The sequence below is a fragment of the Hirundo rustica genome, chromosome 7 (assembly GCF_015227805.2).
Source record: "Hirundo rustica isolate bHirRus1 chromosome 7, bHirRus1.pri.v3, whole genome shotgun sequence".
Taxonomy (NCBI): domain Eukaryota; kingdom Metazoa; phylum Chordata; class Aves; order Passeriformes; family Hirundinidae; genus Hirundo; species Hirundo rustica.
The window spans coordinates 26,848,800-26,875,539 of NC_053456.1; the positions used below are offsets into that span (position 1 = coordinate 26,848,800).

General features: G+C 39.2%; 1 protein-coding gene across 4 annotated transcripts; it reads left to right on the plus strand.

Annotated features, from left to right (window-relative positions):
• The first annotated feature begins 31 nt into the window (after window positions 1-31).
• On the plus strand, window positions 32-26,299 carry TRAK2 (trafficking kinesin protein 2). 4 transcript variants are annotated; one of them, XM_040069349.2, is made up of 17 exons: window positions 32-201; window positions 5,997-6,121; window positions 6,212-6,317; window positions 7,290-7,484; window positions 11,943-12,013; window positions 12,653-12,769; window positions 13,897-14,106; window positions 15,855-15,933; window positions 17,597-17,727; window positions 17,935-18,009; window positions 18,628-18,765; window positions 19,500-19,579; window positions 20,287-20,490; window positions 20,624-20,922; window positions 21,253-21,531; window positions 21,763-21,862; window positions 22,396-26,299. In XM_040069349.2, the coding sequence occupies exons 3-17, from the start codon at window positions 6,281-6,283 to the stop codon at window positions 23,069-23,071; spliced, it is 2,691 nt and encodes an 896-aa protein (XP_039925283.1). In that variant the 5' UTR covers window positions 32-201; window positions 5,997-6,121; window positions 6,212-6,280; the 3' UTR covers window positions 23,072-26,299. The 4 variants fall into 4 exon arrangements, with proteins under 4 accessions (XP_039925283.1, XP_039925280.1, XP_039925281.1 ...); XM_040069346.2 differs by adding an exon at window positions 11,093-11,146 and having other exon boundaries at window positions 45-201; window positions 5,997-6,317; window positions 21,253-21,543; XM_040069347.2 differs by having other exon boundaries at window positions 45-201; window positions 5,997-6,317; window positions 21,253-21,543.
• The last annotated feature ends 441 nt before the right edge of the window (window positions 26,300-26,740 follow it).

Here is a 26,740-nt window from a genome sequence, read left to right on the forward strand (position 1 = left end):
GCCGAGCTCAGCGGCGGGGGCCGCCCGCACCACGCGGCCCGGCGCATTGTGGGGCTCGTCACTGGCGGCGGCCCGCCGGGGGCTGTAGTTCTGGGCGGGAGCCGAGCGGAAGCCATCGGGGCCCTTCCTCAGTCGCCGCTGTGTTGCATGCGGGGCTGCGGCGGGAAGGAGCGGCGCCGGAGGGAGAGCAGCGTGGGGCGGGTAAGCGAGCGCTCGGCACCGGCCCGGCGCTGCTGTGCCGCCTCACGGGCGAGCGGCGCGTTCCGTGCCTCACACCCCTGCAGGGGTTAACCCTCCCGCCTCTCGCCCCTGGGGCCGTTCCCCGCCGGGCCGCGGCACCGCCCGGGCGGAAGGTACGGCGGGCCGCGCCCGGCGTGCGGCGGCTTCCCTGCGGCTGGTTGGGGTCGGAGCGCGGGGCCCGAGCGTGGAGGGGCTGGCCGCGGGGTCCCGGGCGGAGAAGGAATTCCGGCGCCTGTCCGGTTTGGCAGCTGACAGGACTCTGTTGGCGGTGGTGATGCTCTAATGTAACGTAGCGCTGTGTTGAGCTCCGTCTTCAGTGTTGTCAGCGGGGGCTGCGGGGGTGGCGGCGCCCGCAGGCGGTGCCCGGGGTGACCTTCAGCGGCCCGGGGCGCCCGTCAGCGAGCGGGCTCCCTGGAGGGTCATGTCACCGCGAACACGAGGCAGCCCTCGGTGACATCTTAGTTGTACTCCTTGTGTGTGGAAGGCAAGGAAATGTTGGCTTTTAGCAACTTCTTAATCACATTATTACATTTTTATCAGCTGATTAAACTGGAGTACGAATATGTGTCAGTAAATGTCATTTACTCTGTCGACCATGCTAGTGGAGAAATGTACGTGGAGTGGCATGCTCGTATTTTCATCTTTAATTAAATCTTCAGCTGTTGCATAGGTGCCTATTTCTTGGTTATGTTTCACAGTTACTGTTGACTGATTATGACAGTGATGCTGATATTTCATATACTTATAAGTATCTTAAAGCAGTATTAGAAAGTGACAGTTTTAGGTTTGTTTTCAGATACTTGTTTTCTTTCAAAAGATGTAGTTCTTAGTAAAAATGGGCAGAACTTCTTTTTAATTACACTACTGACACTGAAGCTAAATTGAAAAAAAAAGATATTTTCCAATACCTGATTTTTTTCTACTCTGTAGTGGCAGTGTGATTATTGGAGCTGTATCTGTTTATCAATTTTCTATTATGAGTATCTGAAAATATAGTTTGAAGAGCATTGGAAAACCACAGACTTTCCTGATGGCGGTTTGCTTCTAATAGTGGGCTTCCGGAATTAATACTGTGCAGTGGAAGTGCTGCCTTTCAGGAATGATAATTGTGATATGTTGATTAGTTTTCCAAGAAGGCACAAATAGAGCATTTTCACAGAGATGGCTACAAAAAAGAAGACATCCTTTTTTTCTGGTTTGATTGCTAGTGATATTCTGGTGACTGAGTCATATAGATCAGTTTGGTTAATTCTAATACAGAGTTATAACTTAAAATGCTGAACACTGGCTGGGATATAGGTCAAGGAACTGAAACTAATTTTTTGGGTGACCAGCCACGCATCAACTGAAAGTGTTAGTGATTTCAGTTAAATGTTATTCAAGTTCTCTTCAAGTATACTTTATAAAAAACAAGCTTGAGTTTTAAAAGAAGCTGATTACAACCTTTGTAATGAAATATTAGCGGAGAATTTAGCAGAATGAGGCATTAGCAGAATGCCTCAAGAGCATTTACTGTGTTTTATACTCTTAACTAACAAATAGGCAATTCATTATAGTTCTTGATTCCTTTGAGATCATAACATTACTAAGTATACACATAATTTCTTCTGAAAAAAGAAAATTTGCGAGAAAAGATGCATATAGATAGTGATGTTTTGATTGTGGATTTATAGAAAAAATAGAAATTAATAAAACATAGTGCCTTTAATGTAGGTAACACTCATGGTTTCAGACTAAAGGAGGCTTCAATTCAGCATTTGCTGGTTTTGTATTGTACTAAGGATGATACAGACAACCTCCAGGCGTGTAGGACTTAAATAAATCTTAACTATCAAGCTGTGGTATTCACTAGTATGCATGTATATGTGTACATAAAGCATATATACATGTACTTAACAGGTAGTGTTGCCACTTTGGAGGATATGAGCTATTACAAATGACAGACAAGAAGAGTTAGTGAGCCTGGTTTGGGATAACTGTGGATGAACTAGGATGAGGGAATATTGTGGCCAGCTTCGTGGTCCCCATGTGATTCATCATTCTCCAAGAGGTGTTCTCCACCTTCCCCTCTGAAGCCTTACACCCATCCCAAAAGAAAAACAATCCAGAAGATGAGTAGGGGAGGGGTTGGGTGTATTTTGTTTGTTTTCTTACAGTTTCTTCTTACACCATTTTTTTATGATTGAGAGTGTGTTGCACGGTTATTTATGATGATTACAGTTGTTCTTAGGATTGTGTTGGCATATTCTTTTAGATATTTTTTCCTTATATGAGAGAAACACACACTAAATAGATTTCTGTAGGGATAGTATTGGCTGAAAATAACAGGTGTTAGGCACACAGCAAATGTTAATTGCGATAGGCAAAGTTTGTGTTTACATAAATTTGTTTTTCAGTTGATAATTCTGTGTCCTTCATCTCCTACTGGATGGTATTGAAGAATTTGGCCTGTGCTTCTGAGCACTAGTCCCAGGAATGTTTTGGCAGCAGTTCAGTGTGGTTGTGTTTGCTGTAAGGATAGAACTGTTTCATTAACCTTGAAATGCAGAATATGTTGATTGCTATTAGCTGGCTTGACAGCATTCCAGTTTTAGCAGTGGAAAAAGTACTGTGTTAATGACTTGATACTACTTTTTTAATTGCATACTTACATGGCAGTAAAACTTGGCATCTGAGAATAATACACTCATTTACTTGGCTTGCTTTTGGAAAATGGATGTTGTCATCTCTCTTACCCAAGTTAGAATCCCCTTTGTTGTTAGAATCTTCATTGTTGTCAAATTTTTGTTTGTGTTACTTGCAGCCTAATGTCTTGGATCCTGGAATTGTACAGAGGAGCAAACCTGGTTTAGTCTTTTCAAGTACTTGTGAGGAGTCAGCTGCTCTCAACAAATGAAAAATAGCAGAAATAGCAGTTTAATTATGTTGAAGTTTAGATATTGTCAATATAGATGCCAATATTTTGCATGTGTTTTTAACTTTGTGTGCACAAAGAAATAACATGTACAGTTATCTATGGTGTCCAGTTGTAAAGCAACTCCCTCACCTTTCTCATAATTCAGATTTGAATTAGAGTTCTCTAGTGGTAGAACGTCTTCAGAATTATATTCTATCTTGAGGTGCCCCAAATCTTTCTGCATCCATCTGAAATTGCTCAAAGTGGTACTTACAAAGACACAGGAACAATTTTGAATGCTTTATAACTGTTTTATCTTTCTCTAAGACTTTAGTCAGTATTGCTTTTTCAAGTTAATCTTCACTAGGTTCTTCTGACTCACTGAAGGAAAAATTTGTAAAATCTCTTTAGAGCAACTTGGATTCTCTGGGGCAGATACAGAAGGTGTAGGAATGGTTCCCACTTCTACAGGAAGTGTGCTATATGGACCCCAGGTTTTAGCTCGCTGTTTGGAGCCAAATGATAGCTGAAATGTGAGGCACACTTGGGGAGTAAAATGTAATCTAGTGAGTACAGAAATACTGAGATTGAGATAGGTATGTATGTGTGTATTTAAAACGTTGTCTGATATTTCTATCTCTCATGAACGTTCCTTGAAAAAGCCTTCTGAGAGCACCACCCCTGCATATGGGTTATTCTCCAGTATTTGAATTACTCTTGTATTTTCCATGTTTAATTAACCTATTAGTAAAGGTGCAAACATCAATGGGAAATTGGCCTATGAGGGAGTAGGGGGACAAAGCTAATAAGATGTAGATCAGTGTAGAATTAATATAGTAAATTGACAGTGGAAATAGTCTTTATTTATAAAGATTAAAATCAATATACCTGAGAAATCTTTCTGGCTTCTCTTTTAGACATGTCTTTCTGCACGGTTTAACAATTTTAATTTCTAGTCTATCTTTTTATAGCATGGTCATATATTTTAAAGCCGCATTATCATTTTTATGGGTTTTATTTAAATGTATTTAATTATAGTTGCAACTTGGAGGAGGAATCTGCAGTTAGGAAATAGTTTTATAGCTGCAGTGTAGAAGGGTCATGGAGTCACTTTCAGGGTGGAACTGCTCAGTGCTAGAATTTCTACAGAAGGTGCCCTGTGGTACAGAAAACTAAAGCTATGAGAAGCACTGAAAATGCAAGCACTAACTTTTATGGTGTTTCCTTATCTAGTAAACTTCTCAAAGGCTTTACAAATGAGTTTGCCCTTTCAATTCAATAGTTTGGTGTTGGCCTGGTGCTCTAGAATACATTTAGCCAAATCACCTTTTTTTTTTTTTTTCCCCCTCTCTTTGGCTGAACTGAGGTTGACCTGCAACAAATAGTGCTTCTGCTTTGCTAGTAGAAGAGAGATTAAAACCAATCTTGAGAAGCAGCAACATTCATTTTTACATTTCTAAATCTCAAAGGAAAAAGATTGAGTTAGAGTTGTGAAGAAACTGTCCTATCCTGCTGAACTTTGTCTAGCTGTATAGTGACCCTTCTTATTACAAAATAAAGTCGTTTGCATGTGTGGGTCTACAGCAGTCTTCTAAAATGTCTTTTATTGTGCTGTATTAAGTTGTTTTAGAGAAGCAGGTATATATAGTTCATGCTTTTCAGCAATCCATTTAAAAAACAGCCTCTAGAAAAAAAACCTTTTAAAAAGGGTTAGAAGCATCTATACATTCAGATAGAAAATGTTTCTGAAATCTCAAGTTTTTATTATGTGTTTAATATGCATATTACAACTGATAAGCATAGTACATACATAAAGAAATAATTAACAAAACAAAAAGATAGTGCTCACAAGTATGAGCTGGCCTTAATGGAAGGAAGTTCTTTTTTGATCTCCTGCCAAAGTCTACGAGTCTACAAACTGGCAGACTCCAGGCTTGCTTTAAAAAGCTCCTGCACTGTCCATTTTAATCTTGTCAAATGAGAGGTTGCTACAGACAGCAAAACAAACCTCTGATTGTTGTGCTTGATGATTGGAGATCTTGGGGAAACTGTTAAGAGCAAATTTTAAATTCGTGGAAGATTTTAAGAGAATTTTACATTAACTGGATGCCAGCGGAAAGAAAAGGAGACTTTTTTCTCTTCAGTTTTATATCTTTCTGTCATCTAGATCTACTATTTTATATGGAAGGTGATTAATTAGTTTTGGCAAAGGAAAAGTGTATTTTTACTTTATTAGACTCTTCTGACAGCTTATCTGAATTAGTCACAGTAGTTTCATTTTGTAGTTTATATGAGTCCCTGCTGCAGAGAAAACACAAATTTTATCATGAATAAATTTCTGAGAGGTCCAGTTTTTAATTAACAGACTCCTAAAGGAAAAGAGACTCAAGCAAACAGATGTATAAAACTAAATTGTTGAAAAATAGAAATGTTAAGGGTGATGTTTTAAAAATCCTGCCTTTAGAATCCATCACTTTAAATAAACGTAGTGGCCTGAAGAAAATCTCTGTGTAGTTGGAGCTGCTGTCTGTTAGCATGAAAAGGAAATGCCTCATTTCAATGAATGACCTGAATACTCTAAATATTATATGAAAGGAGATGAATAGTACAGACAAAGAGATATTTGACCAAGCCCATGTCGAAGGTGACATGTCTGCAAGGAGAAAACATATTTTAATGCTACCTTTTACAGTACTGTGTAAACTGGAAATAAAATGCTTGTTTGCCTTTTTGTTTAATAATTAATTATAGTACAGAGGAGAAATTCAGACTGAAAGAGACAAATTCATACCAGTTTACCTGCTTCCCTTGGAAGAGTGAAATCTGTTAAACTTAGGCATTCTTTTTGTTTTATTTTTAGGTGATGGATGAGCTGAGAAGCTGGTGAAGCTTACATGAAATACTTGTACTGATCAGTAGTAGCCCAGATGACACAGGCATGTCCTAAGATGGCAGTAGATCTGGAGTGTGAACCAGCCTGCAGAAGTGAGTTGGTGCCAGATTTGTGAGTCTCTGTGACTTGATGGCTCTCACTTACTCTGTCTCTAAACCAAAGCCATCTTTTTACCAAAGCAGTAAAGGAATAGTGCACAGCTTGATTACAGAATGCTCTTTCCAAGGAAGTGAACTGTGAAGGAAGAACTCATGAGTTTTGATCCCAGGGGCTTGGAGAGCGTCCCTGGTAAGTAGAAGAATTACTATTACAAATCTTGAATGTGTCCAATGTATCATAAAGCACCAACCTGAAGACAGCCTTACGTTTCACAATCTTTGTACTGCTTATGTGATATTGCAGAGGAACGAAAACAGTGAGTCCGTTGGACTCACTTGTAAAGTCAGTGTGCACTGTAAAATAATGTTTGGAAAATTCTCACTGTCAATACTCAACATTGCTGGTTTTTTCCATTGAAAGATACTGCAGACAGTATTCATCCTGAGTGGAAATCTTGCGAAGATAATCATTGCATACCGTTGATATTTTACCAATTTAGTATTAATGTTTTGGGGTTTTTTTTAATAATTGTGAAGAGATTAAGGGACACACACAACACCCCATGACATAGAAAGAGCTTTGATTGCAGGGGTTTTAGTATCATGTTTCTCAGAGTGTGATTCCATAAGGATGATAGTGGAATTTTATACTTGTTCCCTGATTTCAAAGCAGTATTCAGTTGATTTTATGATTGTTTACATCTATGTTCATTATCAAGCCAATGCATGAAACAGAAGAACAAGAAAAATGTGAAAATCCTTCAGAAAAGGGAAGTGTAACAACTGTGAAAAGTCAATGAGACTTTAGGAAATCAATAGCTGGTAAAATGTAGGTTTTTGTTTTATCTCAACGAAGAGGAAAAGCTAGAAATTGAAACTCATTACATACATTATACTCAGGAAGTTGGAGGGACACAGTATACTATCTTTTCAGGAAGTTTTGAGGTCAGCTGGGGGTGAGGAACTTTACAAGTATTGCAGTATAAATCAAGTATTGATTCATAAGTACTCTGGTATTTTGTCTGGTGCAGAAAAATTATTTCCAAATCTACCAAAGATTTGTGAAGTATTTTATAGTACATAAAATGTATAGTACTGTAGCAACACTCTTCGATTTTACATACATTTAACAATGCACTGTTACTGGCATTTACTCTTTCAGATGGCTGCTCCAATGAGGACATTCCTGAGGTGGAGTTGGTGAGCATGCTGGAAGAACAGTTGCCAGATTACAAGTTACGAGTGGACTCTCTGTACCTGTATGAAAATCCAGACTGGATTCAGCCCACGGCTTGCCATGGCCGGCTGCCAGAGATCGCTTCTCCAGCTCGTGAGGAGGACTCCTTCCGTTACATGAGTGAGTCGGTATTTCTTTCCCCAAATAGTAAAGATAAAAATTTGGATACACAGTTAATATTAGGAAATTATCAGATCTGGAGCACTTTGGACAGGTGGAAGAAAAGGCTGAGTTCAGGGGAAGTGCTTGTAGTTCAGGACTGCCATTCTGATGGCTGACTTAGGGTGTCCCATGACTGCCTGATCATCAGATTACACACTGAAATGAGAATGGGAACATGTGATAGTGAAAAAGAGGCAGGAACCTAGAATTGTTCTGGAAGAGATATAATACAAGAGGGATGAGTATGCAGCAGCTCTGTTTTCAGGAATGTTAACAGGGCTGTGGTTGATTTGGTGATGTTCCCCTGATGTTTTATATCAGCAACGTTTATGAAGTGCTGTCAGTGGTTTCTTCTGGAGACAGGAAAGGAATGAATGGCAGATAGGTGGGTACTAGACCAATGTTGATCACTGCCTTCCAGTTCTGAAAATACTAAGTAACTTCTTCCTAAACCTGTCAAATGGTAAAGAAGAAAATGGACAGCTTCAATCACATGAGGAAACCTTTAATATGTTGAAAAGTATATGTATAGAAAGTTGCTGAAAGAACTGAACACTTATTAGCTTGTAGTTTCTAAATGTTTTCATGTGAGGAGAATGCATTGTAATCTCTTCAGAGAAATGGGGAAGTCCTGTTTCCTCCATATATTGGAACTGTTGGAACAAACCACATAGAAGAGTGAACTTATTATTTATATACAATCTGTAATGATTACCTCTTCCTTATACGTGCCACCTCTAAAAGGGAGGTTTTGTCATTGTTCTTTGTAGTTTAAGCTTCCCAAGGGTGTACCGCAAAGGAGTAAGAAGGACTAAAACAATACCTCCCAAGAACACAGTACTCAACAATTCAGAGTGATCTTGGTATAAGCTGATCTTGCAGGCTTTGAACTCTTTGAACTGTGGAAAGTATTGGAAAGCCACTTAATGTTTATTGCTCAGTCTGTTTCTGATAATAATATCGCAAGCATAGGTGACTTTATAGTCGAATGAATGTTTTAGTTGTTCACTGGAAGCAGTTGTGTAGTTGATGGGGTGTGTACTTGCCTCTAAGTTTTAATTATAAAGAGGTGGGATCAGAGTCTGTCCGTGCTGGATGGAGGCTGACATGAAAGGCGGCTCTGCTGAAGCTTCGTGCTCAGCACCTCGCCTGTGTGACGAAACACAGGGCTCCGAAGGACCTTCAGTCAGTGTGAGCTTGCATTTTCAGCCTGCAGGGAGAGAGGAGGGGTTTTATCAGCAAAGTTTTCATGAAGCCTGTTGTTTATTATTTGGCTATCAAGGTACTGCAGAAAGGACTGTCTTCATAATTCTCCTAGAGGGGAGTTGTTTTCAAATAGAGAAGATGTCCTGTGAAAACAGTAAATTGCTTGTGGGAGTTTTTAAGGCAGTTCTTTAAGATATAAATGTCTTCTTGTAACAGTGACTGAAATAGAATTAAAAGATAGCTGTTAAACATAACATATAAAACTAATCCTTGTATCATTTAAGAACACTTTTGTAACTGCTGAGTCATAAAAACTCAAGCTAAATATGATGGCTTATGTTTCTCCTAGAAATTGTCCAGACGTTGGTTACACTTGGAATTGTAGTAGCTTTTTTGAGACTAGTAACCTACAGGGACATTCTGGGAAGGTCCCAGACAAATACAGATATAAATCAAATTCTAGTTATAATTATTGTTGAATAACTTGTTAGGTGAAATTTTAATCTTTCCTTGGTGCCTGGAATTGGCAGTGAATGTGACATGAAGCATGACATTTAGCTGTGTATCTTCCTCCCCCTGTATACGTATGGAAACTTTTTTATAACTTTTTCCAAGACAGAATGCGAAATATATGGTTTGAGTGATTTTGTAGTTGAGAAAAACGCCCCAAAACAACACGGCAGTTATTGCACTTGAGCTCCTCCTCTTTTTATGGCTGCTGCTGCCTATAAGAAGGTCTGTCCCATAACCTGTTGGGTTCACACTGGCAGTGTTCTCAGTAAGGTGGAAGAATATTTTCTGCTTCAACCGTGCTAGCACAAGAAATCCTGAATTACAAAAGATCTCTCTTTGGAACTACTTTGTATGTGTGAATAAAGGGTCATGGCACAACATTACAAGAATTTTAACCAAAATGAAGAGTTGCTTGCAACTTTCACTTGGCAAGGTGAGTATTGCACGTGCATATGTTCCCAAGAGAGAATTCTAGTAATCTCTATGTAGTTCTGATCCTGTACTGAGAGGAAATACTGAAATTTATATAGAGCTAAGTTTCAAAGCTGTTGGTTCTGTGATTTTAGTTATCTGACTAAAGATATTTGCTCTTGATTTTAGGAACTTTACCTACCTGAGTAACCTTGTATGGAATTAGTGTAAACTTTTATTAAAGGGACTGGATAGAAACTTCTAACTTGAAGTCACCTGCTAGGAACAGTTACCACAGGAGAGCTGGCTATAATATTCTGCCTGTAATGGCTGTAATTTAATTATGTATGTGCAGTGACTTTTCCAAATACTAATGAGTTAGATGAGTTTGGAGTTCCCTTTCAGCAGGCAGTATCAAGCAACCAAGTAGTACAGTAAAACTGTCCTCCAACTGCATTTTATGCTGCTGATAGACATGTACTTTAAATTTAGTGGAGAGTTTTTGGTTTTTCCCTGCTCAGGAATACAATTAGTAAGTGCTATAAATTCAAAGCTCCTGCATGCTTAAACAGCATGTGTTGGGGTTTTATGCCTACTGATCTACTTGATGAAAAGCATTTGGTTTGTTACTTTGTTACTATTTTTCGTTTAAGCTTGTAGAGAAACAGTAGAATTTCTCCTTCTGTGTTGTTCTTCCTGTTCTCCTGTCTTTCAAGATTACAAAAAAGTTTCTTTTGGTACTAAGAGGCAACTTGGTTTTGATCTTAGCATAGCTGTAGCGTTGTGCTTTAAAAGGTTAATTGTGGGCGTTATGTATGTAAAGGGTATAGGCAGCTTATATAACATATGTAAATAAAGTTAGTGCACACTTTAGCTTGGCACTTTACTATCTCATAACTAAGTCTGCAGTCCTCAACAAACACAGAAAAGAACTGATAATCAATACCACTGTGTATTCAGAGTAAGAATGAGATTTAAACAAGGTAAAAGAATGAAGGAAATCTTGAGATCAAATCCATAGTAATCTCATTTTGCAGTTCAGTGATGATGGAATTAGTTTCAAAACAGGTTAACTTAAACCCTTCAGCTGAAGCAGATACTTCTGTAATTTTTAAATCTGTATTGCTGCCTTCTTCACTTCAGTAATCCTGACTTCATAAAGCAAAAATAGCAAATTGCTATTACTGAGTTTAGCACAAATATTCATCACCTCATAGAGAGATGTATAATTCTGCTTCTGAAAGAAATTATGCTTAAATGATTCTCTAAAAGGCCAAAGAAAGTATTAATAGTGAAAAAACTTATGTTTGCACATGCATTTATTTTTTGATTGTGGTAGATGCATGGCAGAAAATCACCTATTTCCTTATATTTTAATTCTTTCTCCTCTTTGTTCCCTTTTTCCTCTCCATATCTTTAATTATCTGTCACTCTAGCTCTTATTGAACTTCCTTCCTCCTCCTTGGATGGATCTCACAAATTTTCACAAGGTAATTAAGATGCCTTTGTTACTACAGTCTTCTTTTTATCAGGACATGAACTAGACCAGACCAATGCTTTGCAGTTTTAGCACTGTGTTTTGTTCAGAGGTGCCATAAATTCTTCATGCTTCGCTTATTCCTCACTCAGTCCTGTTTATCCAATCCTACTGTTTCTCATTTTTTAATAGTATTACAAACTCTTCAAACATTGGATAACTTGACTTAGTAATCACTTGATTACTAAGATAGCATTTACTGCTACTTTAGACACAGACCTGTATGATCTCATTTCTTCTTAATTGTTTCCAGGATGATCAAGCCCTTAATAAATACATTTCCATGACTAGTCTCAGGGGTCTCCATATTTACTGCATATAGCTGTCACACAGCCTAGTGGGAATTCTGTTTCAGGGCTAAAGCATGTGTTCAGCTGTATTTGGATATGCTCCAATATACTCTTCCTCCTCTCCCCAGCAGCCTGGAGGATTCAATTGCTTAGCTGTATTCAAAAAGTTGCTCTTAGGAATTTTTTCTCTTTTTTCTAAATTTGTAGGATGTCTGAGTGCCTGAAGTCTTAGTTAACATTGCTGAAAGGCGCAAATGTTCAATACCTCATTTAACAGTCTCCCAGATGAGTATTATTTCACATTTCTGAAGGTGAAGAGGCATTTTCATAGCCTCTGCTGGCTTCATCAACCAAGTACTGTATTTGTATATAAACGACATCCTCCTAGTTCAGCTCTCCCACTTCCCACAATCTTCCTGTCATTCCTTCAGTAAAATAAACATGTTTGTGTCTCTTCAGTTCTTGGCACAGATAGTGTGGAGCAGAAAGACTACGGTGAAGCTGACATGGTGAAACGTCTTTTAGCTGAGGTATGCTTGTCTCTGTCACAGGGAATGTATTTGAGGGAGGGTTTTATTCAGCTGCTGACCATTTTGAGTCTCTTTAAGAGCTACTTATCAAACACATGGGTCATGAGAAGCTGCCCATTTGCTTGCACCACCTCAGAAACAAAATTTAACAAAACTATGGGCACCCATGAAGCCAGTGAATATAAGAAAGTAACAGCTTTCTTCTGATTTCCTGTTGCTCCTCTGCTTCTACCCTTTTACCACTGTTTAAGCTGAGCATTCTGTTCTGGAGAAAGTGTCACTGGGAAGGCCACAGGCCTAAGTAAATGTGATTTTTGTGTGTGTGTGTGTGATTCAACAGAGCCCACATAATCTTTGCACTCAGAACAAACCCCAAAACTGTCCCCAGGTTTGGTGCTTACCCCTCCTGTTACTGCAAATGGCTGTGGAAGAGAATATGCTGTATCAAAAACCACAGTTTTGTGTTCTGGATCCAAGTGATGAAGCCTTAATAATTTTCTAACAGTGTTGATCCATTTGAGAATGAGGGGGAATCGCAGAGTGGTGATGCATTGAGCAATATCTAAGAGAATCTAAAGCTACTCTGAATTTAAACCTTACATGATCAAAAGGAAACGTTTTTTCTCATTTTGTGAACAGAAAGATCGGGACCTGGAGCTGGCAGCACGAATTGGACAAGCCCTCCTTAAGCGAAACCATCTGTTGATGGAACAGAATGAAGCACTGGAAGAACAGTTAGGACAAACTCTAGACAGAGTAAGTGGTCACTTTTCTTTTTCCTTTATTTAGGTTTTTTCTCTCTTTTTTTTTTTTTTCCCATTTATGATGGTGGTAAGAGGATTAATAGAAGTATATAATTTCATAGTGAAAGGGGGTGATTGGTGCACCTGGACTACAGAAGTGTGCTTAGATGTCAGTCTCCTAATCATTGTTCAGTCATTTTTTGCAGTCCAGGAATTGAGATAGAAGACAACATATTGTAATTACTGAGAAATTATGAGAGTGTTAGATATCATTAGGGTGTATCAGGCCATCAGTCTGATTTCTCACTGTTAAACTAAAAGCAGTCTAATATAAGTCAGAATAAGAGACTGGTATCTGACATGAGCTGCTACGTAACTTCCACAGGTGAGGAAACAGAAAGTGAGCTGGTTAATGGGGTGCTTCCACTAAGAGTGAACAAATGAATAAATAAAATGTAATGAAAAGTGAATTCTAATCAGGATCTTCTCTCCATCTCTTCCTGTAAGCACAAGTTCTTGATCTAAACTTTTCTTTGTTCTTCTTTCTTAAAAAAAGAATTAAGTAGTTGACAAACAACTGTGTGGTCAACAGATGTAGTGTAAGCTACAGGGCAGTGGATTCATCTGCTTGTATAAAACAGTATGCTGGTAATAAGGATGTAAGACAGCTTAAACTTAGGTACTCATATAAAAATGTAGATACGCAAAATAGATTTTATCTAAATGTGATCTATCTCTTCTTTTGTTTTTAATTGTCTTACTGGTCATTTAATGTGCAGACTGGAGGGTACCACTCTGTACATGTTGTTTCTCAGTCCTTTTCTCCAGAAACTCAACAATTCAAAGTAATGGCCATAATCAAAATGATAGCTAGCATGTTAAAATGAAATAATGTATCAAAGCAGCTGGAAAATGATTTTGCAGTGAACTATTTAAGAAGTAGGTTCTATTGTTCATTTTTGTGGTGTCTCGGATTTTCAGTCTCCCTTGCAGTGTAAAATTACGATTTTGCGAACTTCCTGTGAAATAAACGGAGGTGTGAGCTGTTCAGGAGCAGTTCTAGAGGCTGCATAAATAGTCCAGTTCGCTGTTGTATACGTAAAGTGTGTTTCATGTGGTGGTGGTTTTCGCTTGTCCCAGGTTAACCAGCTGCAGCATGAGCTGTCAAAGAAGGATGACCTGCTGCGTATTGTTTCCATCGCTTCTGAGGAGAGCGAGACGGATTCCAGCTGCTCCACACCGCTGCGTTTCAACGAGTCTTTCACGGTCTCCCACGATCCGTTGCAGCTGGATGTCCTGCAGGACAAACTCCGAGAGCTGGAGGAGGAGAACCTGGCCCTGAGATCCAAGGTACCTCCCGCTGACGGCGTGTGCTCTGCGTGCTGGGGGTGAGGGGAAGCGGGCGTTCAAAATCCAGCAGCAGGGGTTCTCTTGAGGCACATGGCTGTTCTGTGTCGCTGTAGGCAAATCGTCCCCGAGCACTTTCCCTCCATGCCCACATCCTTCTGTTTCCTTCATTCCTCGTTGTCTCCAGAGTTCTCTAGCAGTCTGTTCTCAGTGCAGTTGTGATACGTGAAAAAGCATAGGAATATACATAAGCCGAAGTACTTGGACACATCAAGCTCATGCAGTTTGTTTTGATGTAAATCTGACTGCAATGAGCAGAATTATTTGGGGAATTCCATTCTGTTGCCATTGTTTTTGTTAGAAGATATTTAAGGGTTAATAAGCTTCCATTTCAATTCTATTAAAGACATACTTAGTTGTAACTATGTGATTAGTTCTCTATTTTAACAGGTCTCTTGTTTGTGTAGAGCTTGAATACAGGCACTAGATGTGCCATCAGAAGGATAGATACTAAATGGCCAGACAAAAAAATCGCTATAGAATGGAACCAACAGCAAAGGTTCCAAGAACTGGAATCTATGGAGGCAGTGTCTTTTCTTTGGTAGTGAAGAGTGGAACTTGTAAAATAAGACATTGTTTAAAATTGAGTTCTTTTGTTGCCTTTAAGAAAAGGGGGTGTTGTTTGTAAGAAAAGGTGAGGGTTGTTTATTTTGTTTGTGTGTGTGGTGTTTAGATTTATTTTATGTGAGCCTTTCCCAATAAAAGCTTGTTATACCAGCGCCAGACTAGGTTGTTTCATTGTTTGTTGACTTCAATGTCAACAAAATACACTTCTGCCCTTGTTTTGTCTCCAAAATACTCAGCCTGAAATGCACATTCTTCCTAAAACTCCCTAGGTCTTTAATGCTGTAGGACAAGAAAGAGAAGATTGGATTGCCTTTATTTTTGCTCCTGAGCCTGTATATGGTTGCACAAGTTTGCAGACCAGCCAGAGCTTAATCATTCTGTGATAGAACATAACTTTAGTGACTTGAAATAGTCTCCATTACAGTGAGCCTCTGTTTGCTTTTTTATTTCTTTTCATGTGACAGCACTATATAAAGAAGTGTATTTGCCTGCACTTGTGTAAATGTATTGTTTGCTGGGATCATCTTTAAATCCATTTGCTGAGTTTTACAGTGTAGTCCCTTACTGGCAAACAGTTCTGAGTATAGAAGACGTGTGTGTGCTAAATTTAATATTACCATCCTCACAATCAAAAGAGAAGTGGGAATCTAGAGTGCTTCATATTGTTTAGATATGTTGTGATCCTCAGTCTCTGGCCCAGAAAATTCTGTCTAAATAGACAAGTTGGGAATATGGAGAAAAGCTGTTCCACCAAGAGCTTTTCAGTGCCATTAGAGAGTTGACTAACATCAGTCACTTTTCAAGATTTTTTTTTTACCTTAAGTTTTTTGAAGCAAATAAAATGCTTATTTCTGATTTCTGTCTTGGTTCACTTTCTCTACCAAATTACGTCTTTTTGCAACAATTTTTTATTACAGCCAAGAGATCAGGCTTTGTTCATGTGTCTGTCTGTCTTTCACTCAAAAACACCTGTAAAATTCTGGGAAACAGGTGGAAAACACAGTTGCATAGAATTTTTAAAGAGAGAGGAGAGATTCTTCAGTTGCAAGAATTTTAGAAGTAAAAATTGATCACGTTATAGATGAACTGAAATTGTTATTGATGAACAAATAATTTTCTCAAAGGCTTGCCATCTGAAGTCAGAAACCATTACGTACGAAGAGAAGGAACAGCAGCTGGTCAATGACTGTGTCAAAGAACTCCGTGAGTATCCAGGCTGTATTTTGCACTGGCAGGATGGTAGGTGAAATACTTAGTGCCTACTCTTTCTTAGTTAACCCTGAATCCAAAAATGAGCTTCAGTAATTTATGCAAATCATTGAAGTCTTGCCCTTTGCCCAAGTGCAAGGTTGTTTCTGTATTTCATCAAGTTTCATTCTGGCATTCAAATTCAGCTGTGTGTGTCACGTTTAGAAGGGGAAAATTAACACAAAAGGTAATGTCCAACTAAACTGAAGCCTACAGACACTAGAAAATAAACAAAATACTCTTCCTGTATATTCAGTACACTTGACACTGAAATGGGTCAGTGTATAGACTTGTAAAACTACAAACACATTAGCTTAAAATATATGTTATAAACCAAAGCATTTAAATTAGCAAGTGGCTTAATTTGTCTAGAGCAGTTCTTTGTATTTACTTTGGGGACTGCTTATTTGCAAAGAATTGCCGCTATTCTTACATAAATGCATGCTAAGTATTCTGAAACAATAAAGAACAATACCTTTTTTTTTCCTGTAGTTATTTGATGTGTACTACTTCCTTGGTGAATAATAACCTTGAATTATATTTAATATTATTTTTTTCTATACAACCACCATAAAGAAGACTGGTTTGCTGCTTTATTTTTCTTGTTACAGATAGCCATAAAATACCATGAATTGATACTTAGTTGGTTAATTTACTCTGAGTCCGCTGAGAAAATATGCATCTTTTGCAAATAGGAGTTAGTTGAAATTTGCTGTCCTATTTTCCTATAGTGAAAATGTCTGTGGGTTCCCTTTTTTATTCAATTCTATAGCATGAGTAGGCATATGCTAGGTAACAGACTCACAGAAAGAATCTTCTAAAGTTGCGTTGCCTACAGCTTTAAAATCGACATTTTCAGGAAAAAAGTATCTGACTGAGCTTAAATGCCCACAGGCCCATAAGCAAGGCCTCGTTCTGCATTAAATGTGTGAGGTACAACAGGCACTAAAGTCGTAGTGTGACCTTGATGCAAGACTGATCAGACTTATTCTTATGACTCTGCAATGCTTTCAGGGCAAGTGTACAAACAAGGCTAAGAGCATAAAAATATTTCAGCTCTTGGCGTTGCTTTGTCATCTCACTTGTGAAGTTAGTGAGCAAGTTCCTTGCTAAAAGAAAATTGTATTCAGTGGATGTTTGGGGAATAGATAGTGACCAGGATCAAGAGTGTATGTTACAGCTGACAAGGTTCAACAAAATGCCTTTGCTTACAATGGTAGTTCATAACAAGATTAATTCAGAACCAGACTTTTCCAGCATATTCCAAGTCTAGCCTTGGTCATGAGTCCTTACGTCATTTGAAATTGTTTTATTGTGCACATTTCACATTCTGGTCATGTGTATTTCAGATTCTGCATGCTTAGTTCTTAATATGTTTTACCTCCATTTGAAATTAACTCTTTTTTCTCCTCCTCCCCACTGATAGTCCTTTTCTTACGGGTGTTCTAAGGCACCTACTTCTATGTATTATGAATTGATTTCCTAAGAGTATTGGTGATTTTGGGGGTTGTTGTTGACTTTCACTCATCCTTTCTGGGGTTTAGGTCTGGTTTGGGGTTTGTTTTTTGATTTTTTTTGTGGGAGAAGGTCTTGACTAAGTTCCTTTTGTGTTTTGCAGGGCAAACAAATGCTCAGATTTCCAGGATAACAGAGGAGTTGTCAGAGAAGAGCGAGGAGGTGATTCGCTACCAGGAGGAGATCTCATCCCTTTTGTCCCAGATTGTTGATCTTCAGCATAAACTCAAAGAAGTAAGGGAATGCTGAGAAAGTGCCCATGTGCACACAGGTGTCTGTGCAGCATGTGCATGCCAGTTTTGCCAGGCAGGCAGAAATTGACTTGGCAAGCCATGGGGTTGCACTGCAAGAGAGTGCCTGGTCCAGGAAAGTCTGGCAGAGAGGATCATTCTCTTGGGGAAATCAGCTGAGAAAATGATGAGCACCTTTTTGTGCTTTCAGAACGTGATTGAGAAGGAGGAGCTGAAACTTCACTTACAAGCCTCCAAAGATGCTCAGAGACAACTGACAGCAGAGGTACTTAAGACTTCTATAACATACATTTAGATAAATGTTTGGGATAGGATACAGGAGAAAGAAAACAGAGGGTGGGAACTACTGTTTTATATTTATGTAGGATTTTAATCTTTCATTGTGTTACGTCATATGATTGGAGGAAAAGAATAATTATTTTACTTAAGCCTACACAAATATTTGTGTATTTCACAAGAGTATAAAAGGCAAGGAGTGTGTTTCAAATAGAGAGGTCTTACTATTCTTAGTTATGAGAGAAAGAGTGCTTTACTGTGAATATTACTGATTATATCAACAGTACTGTGGCTTATTAGATTTTAAGGCATTTCTCTTTTTTTTGGTTCTTTTGCAGTTAGTGTATTTGCATTTTTTCAATGTGTTTTCCTTTGAATTTCATCCTACTCTTTCCTCTTTTGAATCTTTGTGCTTTGTCACTAACTTCGCTACGGGTGCTGTGCTGGTTGTTGTCCATTCCAGTTGTGGGCATGTGCCCTGCAGCTGGAAGAATCTTACAGTGTTGAATCAGCCGTTCTACGTTACTGTTACTGTTACTTCATTCAGTTTCACTCTGTCTTCTCTCTGAAGAGGTCATGTGATGGCTTCTCGTCTCTTCTCTTCCAGCTCCATGAGTTGCAGGATCGGAATGCAGAGTGTCTGGGGATGTTGCACGAGTCCCAGGAAGAAGTGAAGCTGCTGCGCAGCAGAGCCAGCTCTGCCGCTTGTCTCTGCCACCCTCAGTCCTGTGGAGCATTTCCTGTGGTAACCAGCACCTCTAGCATGGCACACACAGCCCTGGCAGTGAGCAGCTCCAGGAGCACAGCAGCCTTTGCAGGAGCTGCAGCCACAACTGCTTTGTAGTAGGCAAAGGAGCTGATCTGTTGGTTTTTCAATTCTTCAATTGGTACACTTCTGAGAAGTTTAGGAAATTAGTTAGAAAACTAAGTGTTCACTTGACATATTGTGCCACTGCAATTATTTTTCCTTTTTATATGCCATTTCTGTTTAATAAGGGAATTGGCATGCTCTACAGCTTATGCTCGGTTGTGCTAGTGTCTTGTTTGATGTTGGTGTGAATTTTGTAACTCAACAGTGTCCCTTTAAGAAACACAGCATCTCACGTACTCAAAATATCTGGGAATTCTTCAGGTTTTCGTTGGTTGATCTGTGTGTACAAAACCACTTGTGTACACTTGTTAGAAATGCTCTTAAAACTGTAGCTTAACTAAAGCAGAGCACATAAAAACCGCAAAGAAAAAGCTGATGTTGCTAATGAAAACTGAACCCATCCTGATTACACGTGAGTGTAGTTATGGTGGGAAATTGTCCCACGTGCCCTTCCTTCAGAGGCAGAAGGGTCGGTCCAAAGCATACTGATACTGGGCAAACAAATGCAGGTTGTTAAAAGTAATTTTTACAGGTATTTTCTGCTAAAATTGTCAAAAAGAAGACTTGAATCTAATTTGTCAACTTGCACGGTTTCCATTTTTCTCTAGGATTCCCTTGCAGCAGAAATTGAAGGGACAATGAGGAAGGAATTGAGCCACGGTGATGAATCTGTTCTCTCCAAGCAAAAGTATGTTTTCAGATCTCTATGCGCTATTTTGATATTTATCCATTGACTTGTATTAATTAAGGTGAAACTAATTTCTGGGACTCCATAAATGCATATATTCCCTCTATAATGTTTTCATTCTAAATAAAAAAATGTTTGCAGTATTTGGTAATCTTTTCAATTTTGAAACCTGCTATTTTTACTTGATTCTGTGAAGAAGCTGGGATTTGCTAAAAGGGTGTTATTTTATCCTTTAATTTGTGAGATTTTTTGATTTAGATTTTCTAATGCACAGGACTAGTTTTATCTCTTTTAACGCTTATAGAAAAATTGCTGGACAAATGACATTATAGCTGAAAGACATATAACAGTTTTCAAAACCCTGAAGATCTGTTCCTAGATTGCATAATTATGAGCAAGAAGTAATAAACTAAATGTGTGTTTCTGAAAGCACATGCAAATGAAATAAATAAAATATGTACTTCTGAACAGTCTAAAGCAGTTATCAGTAGAGTTCAGGTCTTTCAGATAAAGGAGTGGTCTTTCACATAAAGAAATTTAATAGAATACATCTTCTGAAGACATGAGTGTTTTAGGCAGTCATGTTTTTCTGAACATCTTTTTAGTGAGGTCTCTGCATACTTTTCAAATTTGTTTTTCAGAGATTTTTCCTTTTTATATCCTTTTTGCATCTGAAAACCATGTTTGTTCGCTTGTCTTTTGTGCAGAGGTCAACAGAAACGAGTGTTTGACACTGTCAAGGTCGCTAACGTCATCCGTGGGCGCTCCTCTTCCTTTCCTGCCCCGTTGCCAATCCCTGGATCAAATCGCTCGAGTGCTGTTATGACAGCAAAGCCCTTCCAGTCTGGCGTGCGCCACGTGGAGAGCCACACGCGGATAGTCCCAGGGAGCAGCTCTGAGAAGAATTTGAAGTAGGAAGCACAGCCCGTTACCTTCTGAAAAGGACTGATTCAAAACTAAACTCAGACTGGACTTCTGCTGTATAATGGAGAAATAGTTAATTTAATGGGCTTAATATCTGTTACTATTTGATGTTTCTCACAGAGACGCGCACAGTCCTGGGCAGCCGGGAACCCCTGGAGACAATGACCTGGTCACAGCTCTGCACAGGCTCTCCCTGCGTCGTCAGAACTACCTGAGCGAGAAGCAGTTCTTCGAGGAGGAGTGGGACCGAAAAATGCATTTGCTGGCTGAGCAGAAAGAAGAGGCTAGTGGCTGCAGTACGCCAACAGAAAACTCTTTTTCCCCAAGTACAAACTCAGAATTCACGGATCTCTCTGCCAGCTCTAGTAATCTCCGTGTTCTCCTGCCAGAGAAGTTGCAGATTGTCAAACCCATTGAAGGTAAGAGGATGATCTTCCTTCTCTCATGAGCAGAAAAGGATTTTATATTTGCCAGCTAAGTCATCGTGTGTGCAGCCAGGTATGATGTGCAGTAACAGGAAGCAGTAGTATGCGGTAGGCTCCATGCCAGCGAGCTCATCAGCATCGCTTTCTGTTTGGCTTTCCTAGAGGATGCTAAGTGTTAGGCTGCTTCTTGGCATTGCCATCCAGTGGGTGTGTGGATCACAGTGTGTGCACCAGCCAGCTGCACTTGTTTTCATAATGCATTCTTGTAAGTCAGTACAGTGGTAGGTAATGGCTCTCTGAATCTCTTGTCTTCTGTCACACCAGGATCTCAGACCCTTTTTCATTGGCAGCAGCTTGCTCGACCCAACCTAGGCACCATTCTTGACCCGAGACCAGGTGTTGTTACTAAAGGCTTTACCCCTCTGTCTGATGATACTGTGCACCACATCTCTGACCTGGAGGAAGATGATGAGGAAGAGGGTGAAGGAGGTATAACATTTCAAGCACAACAGTCCTTCCCGGAGGAAAAGAAATGTGCATTGGCAAAGCCAGTGGCAGGGATTTTCCTGCCACCTATTACTTCAGCAGCAGTACCACTCACTGGTAAGAAGCACGGTTAGTGTTTCTTCCTGTTCTATTTAGCAGTATTCTTTTCCCTATGGAAAGTGTTTTACTGTGTGGTAATGCTGTCTTTGCTGGTTTTGTTCTTTACTTCAAAAAAAAAAAAAGGACTCAAAAAAATTAGTAGTGATAATAACATTGTCTTAAACTTTTGATTCATTCTTGTATGTCTTTATTTTTACCCTCAATGGATGTAAATTCTTCACACTGCAGCTTCAAATCCGGGGAAGTGTCTATCTTCAACAAATTCCACATTTACCTTCACTACCTGTAGGATCCTTCACCCATCTGATGTCACTCAAGTTACTCCCAGGTATGAGGACTGCTAGCACCCTAAATGTTGCTGCACAGGATTAAACAGTTACTTTCTGGTTTTTGATACATGGACCAGTTTTAAAAAATACGCTAAGGCAGTTAGGCAACATGTAGGATGTTACTAATAAAAATAGTTGTAATTACAAAGAGAAACTTGGAATTCTCTAGAGAGAGAGTTAAAACAGGTTAAAGTAACTTGAAGAAATTTCAATTCTTAAGTAGCAGATGCCTTGTATCATATAGCTATTGTGGAAAGAAAAGATTCTATGATAATTTATTTTCTGATTCTGTTTTTTTTTTTTTAACTAATTGGATGACTAGGTTATTCTATCTAATAGAGTACTGGTGATCACAGAAGGTAAATTCATTGGTACTTTGCAGAACAATTATTCTGAGTACCAAAGCTTTTACAGCTAATAGCAATAGTTTAAGTTTTTGTCAAGTCTTCTGTATCCTAAAAGACAAATGAAGAGCAGGTATGAAAATGTCCACTGTGTGTATATTCTCTGTTTAATTTTTATTTTCTTCCAGCTCCATGGGTGCTCCATTTTCACTGGGGAATGCTGGCAGCAGTACTGGAAAGCCAGTAGTGAGCACTCCAGCTGTTCCTTACAGACTCAGTATTGGAGAATTTCTCACCAACAGAAGAGACTCAACTACTATCAGCAGCACAAGCAGCCTGGCTAAACTTTTGCAAGAACGAGGCATCTCTGCCAAGGTTTATGACAGCCCCATGCTAGAGAAACTGCCTTTGCTACAACCCCCTCAAACTCTGCCCATTCCTTCTACTCCACCAAATTCTCCTTCGCATTCACCTTGTCCTTCCCCTCCGCTGTTTGAGCCCCGAGTGCATCACTCTGAGAATTTCCTGGCTTCTCGACCAGCAGAAACGTTCTTGCAGGAAATGTATGGCCTGAGGGCCTCCCGTAACGTCCCAGACGCAGGGCAGCTGAAGATGAACCTCGTGGACAGACTGAAGAGGCTGGGCATTGCCAGGGTGATCAAGCCCCCTGAAACACAGCACCACGGCAAGAATCAAGGGCCAGAGGTTGGCTTGCAGAGGCAGGACTCAGCTGGGTTTTTAAATGCAGGTAGCAACTTAATGGCAGGTCTGAGAAGAAACCAGAGTCTTCCAGCCATGATTGGAGCACTGGGAGCTCCTGTTTGCACACAGTCATCAAAAATGGATATGCTGAAGGAAGACTAACTGGCCTGAAAGGTGTTTGACTTAGAGCACAGTAAATAATTGGAGGGACGAACATCCAGTACAGGCATTGTTAGGTGTGTTACAGAAGAGTTGGAGAAGGCATGTGCATGTTAAAAATGTGGGAGAGACAAGGGTTGGGACCAAGGAGCAAAGGAACGTTGCTTGGGTTTGAGGAAGAAGGTTTTTGTGGGAGATAGAAAGGTAAAACCAAAGCTTTATTTCAAGACCCCCTTCAGCATCTTGTCTTAACTTAGTTAGAAGTGGAGATTAGTGCAGACATTTTCAGTGTTTTAACCCTGTAACCTGTATGTGTATGTATTTTTTTTTTTCCTACCATGCACCCATAGTATTTACTAGTTGTTTGCAGTCAGGCTACATAATTTAAATATAATATTAAAATAACAATCAGTCTGACCAGCATTATCAGTCCAAGTTCCTTCCTGTAGCAAACAAATAAGAAAACTTGGAATTTTTTTTTTTCTTTTTTTTTTTTTTATTTTCCATTTCAGAAACTGTGCTGTTTTGAAGTCCTCGCTTTAGAAGTGGGGGAGAGAACCTTTAGCTCTGTGTAAGAAAGTAATACTTCAGTTTACAAACACAGGATTTATATTTTGAAAGAGTGCAATTGTGTTAGTGAGCTATTAACAGAAGTTAATTTCTTTCCAGAGCTTGTGAACAAAGCACACAGAGAAATGTGCAATGAATAAGACTTAAGAAGCAGCAAAGTGTGTATTGGGGTGCAAACATCAAGCTAAGAAATCTCTCCAAAGTGTAGTGTGCATCTGTTTAAATGAGGGTAGTTTTGTGCACACACACAAATACCTCAGGCACATTTCAGCATAGCAAAAGGAAATAAACCCTAGGTGCTTGATTCAGGGTTTCTTTTTAAATACTTAAATGGAGAACATTTACTTGAAGGAAAGTGTTGGAAGTTCAGAAAACTGCCTCTTGTCTTGCCAAGTACACATGCTGTATATTTGAGAGTTCTCCAGTAAACTTGATGCCTTCCATTCATTTATTTCTCGTTTTAAGCAGAATTTTGTTTAAAAGATTTCATTAAGAGCAAAATTTGCCAGTCTCTATATAGAAACAGGAAGAAGAATGCTGATGTTCTTTGTAGCATTTTAGTGAATATTGAAATCCAGTGATCAATGAAGGGGTGTGGTTCTGAACATGGCTGAGGCAGATTTTCCAACTCAAAAAAGAACTTCATTTTAGAAATGTGGTTTCTGTCTGTTAATCATCAAAATATTACTGCCCATGCTGCTTTTTTGATTCCTTCCTGTCCAAGGTTCTAATCGTAAGTGAACAATCTACAACAGATGTTTTGTGTAACTTAAGAAAAAGTTGTCTTTGCTAGGACCTGAACAGAAACAGCTTCTTAGTCTTTATGTAAATTTTCATTGTACCTATCAACATTATAAATTGGTTTGTCTCCATACAGTTAGATTAAACAGTTGAGTTTACCTTGCCTGTTACCATGTAAGTGGGGTATAGCTGGCAGCTGGCTGGGGGCGTGCTGTGGAGCATTGGTGCAATTAATCAGCACCCTCGTTGCCGCAGGGGTGAGTGGAATAGGGCAGGAAAAGAGAGTTTCTTAACCTTGTTTGTAGGAAATCTGTAAGGTGGCCTTTCTGATTTTAAAGTTCTGTAGATCTTGTGATGACTCTGATTTTTTTGTGGTTGTTGTAAAAGGAAAAGGAGTAACCACTTCAAACTTGCACAGGGATTCTTAGCAGAAGCTTGTCTGTCAGCAGCGCACAGAAATATTCAGGAACTCCTGGAGTTGCCTTTTGCTCTCTAAGCAAAATCTTACACTTACAAAAGGTGAATTTTATTTAAAAGACTATATACGGGTTAATTTTGTTTTTTAAATGAAAAATATTTAATTTTTTCATGTAAGTATTTATGTTTGTACGTACTTAGCTGCGCACGGTGTCTTGCCTAGCTACATAAGGTAAGAGTGAAAGGAGGGAGTGCAATGTTGGTCTCCAGTGGCCCGAGATGGGTATGTCTGCTGTGTATCTGTAACTTCCAGGAAAATGAGTTAGCAGAAGCTTAGACAGTTTGGTATCAATGGAGAAATGTGTAGCATGTCAAAAGTCCATCCATTTTATGTGTTTATTGTAGGAATACCTGAGTTACAGATAAATTTTTGAAGGTATTACACTGTGTTTCTAACTGGCTTCATAAGATAACTCCAGCCATTGGATCAGCAGAGTAGCACATCAGCTAAGGCAGAATTCCTTTGGCAGACCATGGTTCAGGTAAAACTAATCTATGAGCATATAAATTAAATGCATGTTTCTCTTGGGGGACACTTCCCTCTTCCACAGCCCAGCAACGGAAACTGGCTCAGTTTAAACAATGCTCTGGGTGTTGAGAGGTCAGTTTGTTCTGTAGCTGAGGTGTATCATCAGATACTTTCAATAAGGCAAAAAGAAAATGGAAGAATCTCTATACCATGGTGTTTGTATGTGTTTACCCAGTTGGTTGATGCTGTGGTGCAGTGTTGTTCTAATTCAGTCATGCACAGTTTGGATATATATGCCTGGCTGGCAGTAACAGGGAAAATTGATACTTCTTACAAGTTTACCATTTTGTGCCAAATCCTAGAAGATAAACCTTTTTTTTAATAACGTGTTTCTGAGAACAGTTTAGAAGTTACCATGATTCTAGGAATTATTTGGCTTTTGTTGTCTCTCGTAAGAGAGGTGACAGGTGAAAAACTTGCATGGCTGACATCCTGCACCAGATCTTTTGTCTGAGTAGAGGTAGACCTAGAAGGGAGGATTACATTTTGGCAAGGTCCTGTTATCTTGCAGGTTTGAGTCAAACATGGATGCTAGAAAGGACTTACCCATGTTTGTGCAAGTTACAAGAGACAGAATGGAATTCTTGTATTTCCCTTATTCCAGTTGTCTTAAAAGCACAAACTTAAAGCCTTCTAGTTTCACTGTTACTTTTTGATAAACTCAGTGATACCTGCATGCTCAAAATGCCTGGTGATCAAAGTTAAACATCTACTGCAATTGAATAGCAACAGCAAGGGAAGGAGAGTAATTGTGTTTGGGCTTCATTTGGCTGTTACATGAGGGGATTACACACAGTCTTTGAACAGTATGGGATTTTCATGGTAGTTTTTCCATCTGCTTTTTGCACTTACTGTTGTTTCATAGTGGAATGTAAATTTGATAATAAACATGTATAACATGCCATTTTTCAGTATTTTGCTGATCTTCTGTGGTTTGTTCCAGATGTCTTCTCTGTTACAGTCTTCTATAACAAACCTAAATCCAGGCCTTTTTGTGGCTAAAATTTATAGTGATTATTATACTGAACACAAGCTTAGTGAAGTGAGTTGGTATCTGCAGAAGTGGTGGCTTTAGAAGCCAATAAATTGATTTAGACAATATTTAGGTGTTGAGCCTCACTTTAAATGAATCTGTTCATATTTTCTAGTACTGCAGGGGGTAGTAGAAAATATGAACAGATTCACATTGTGCATGGGTGGTGCTTTGGGTTTTCCTCCCCTCTTTTACAGCAACTAGTGTGTTCCTCTATTGTAATAAGTTAGCTGAGACTCCATTTTCTTCACACAGGAAAAGCCAATTCTTTATTCACAAAACTTACTTTACAGTTTTCACAGACCTCCTGTGCAACACCTAT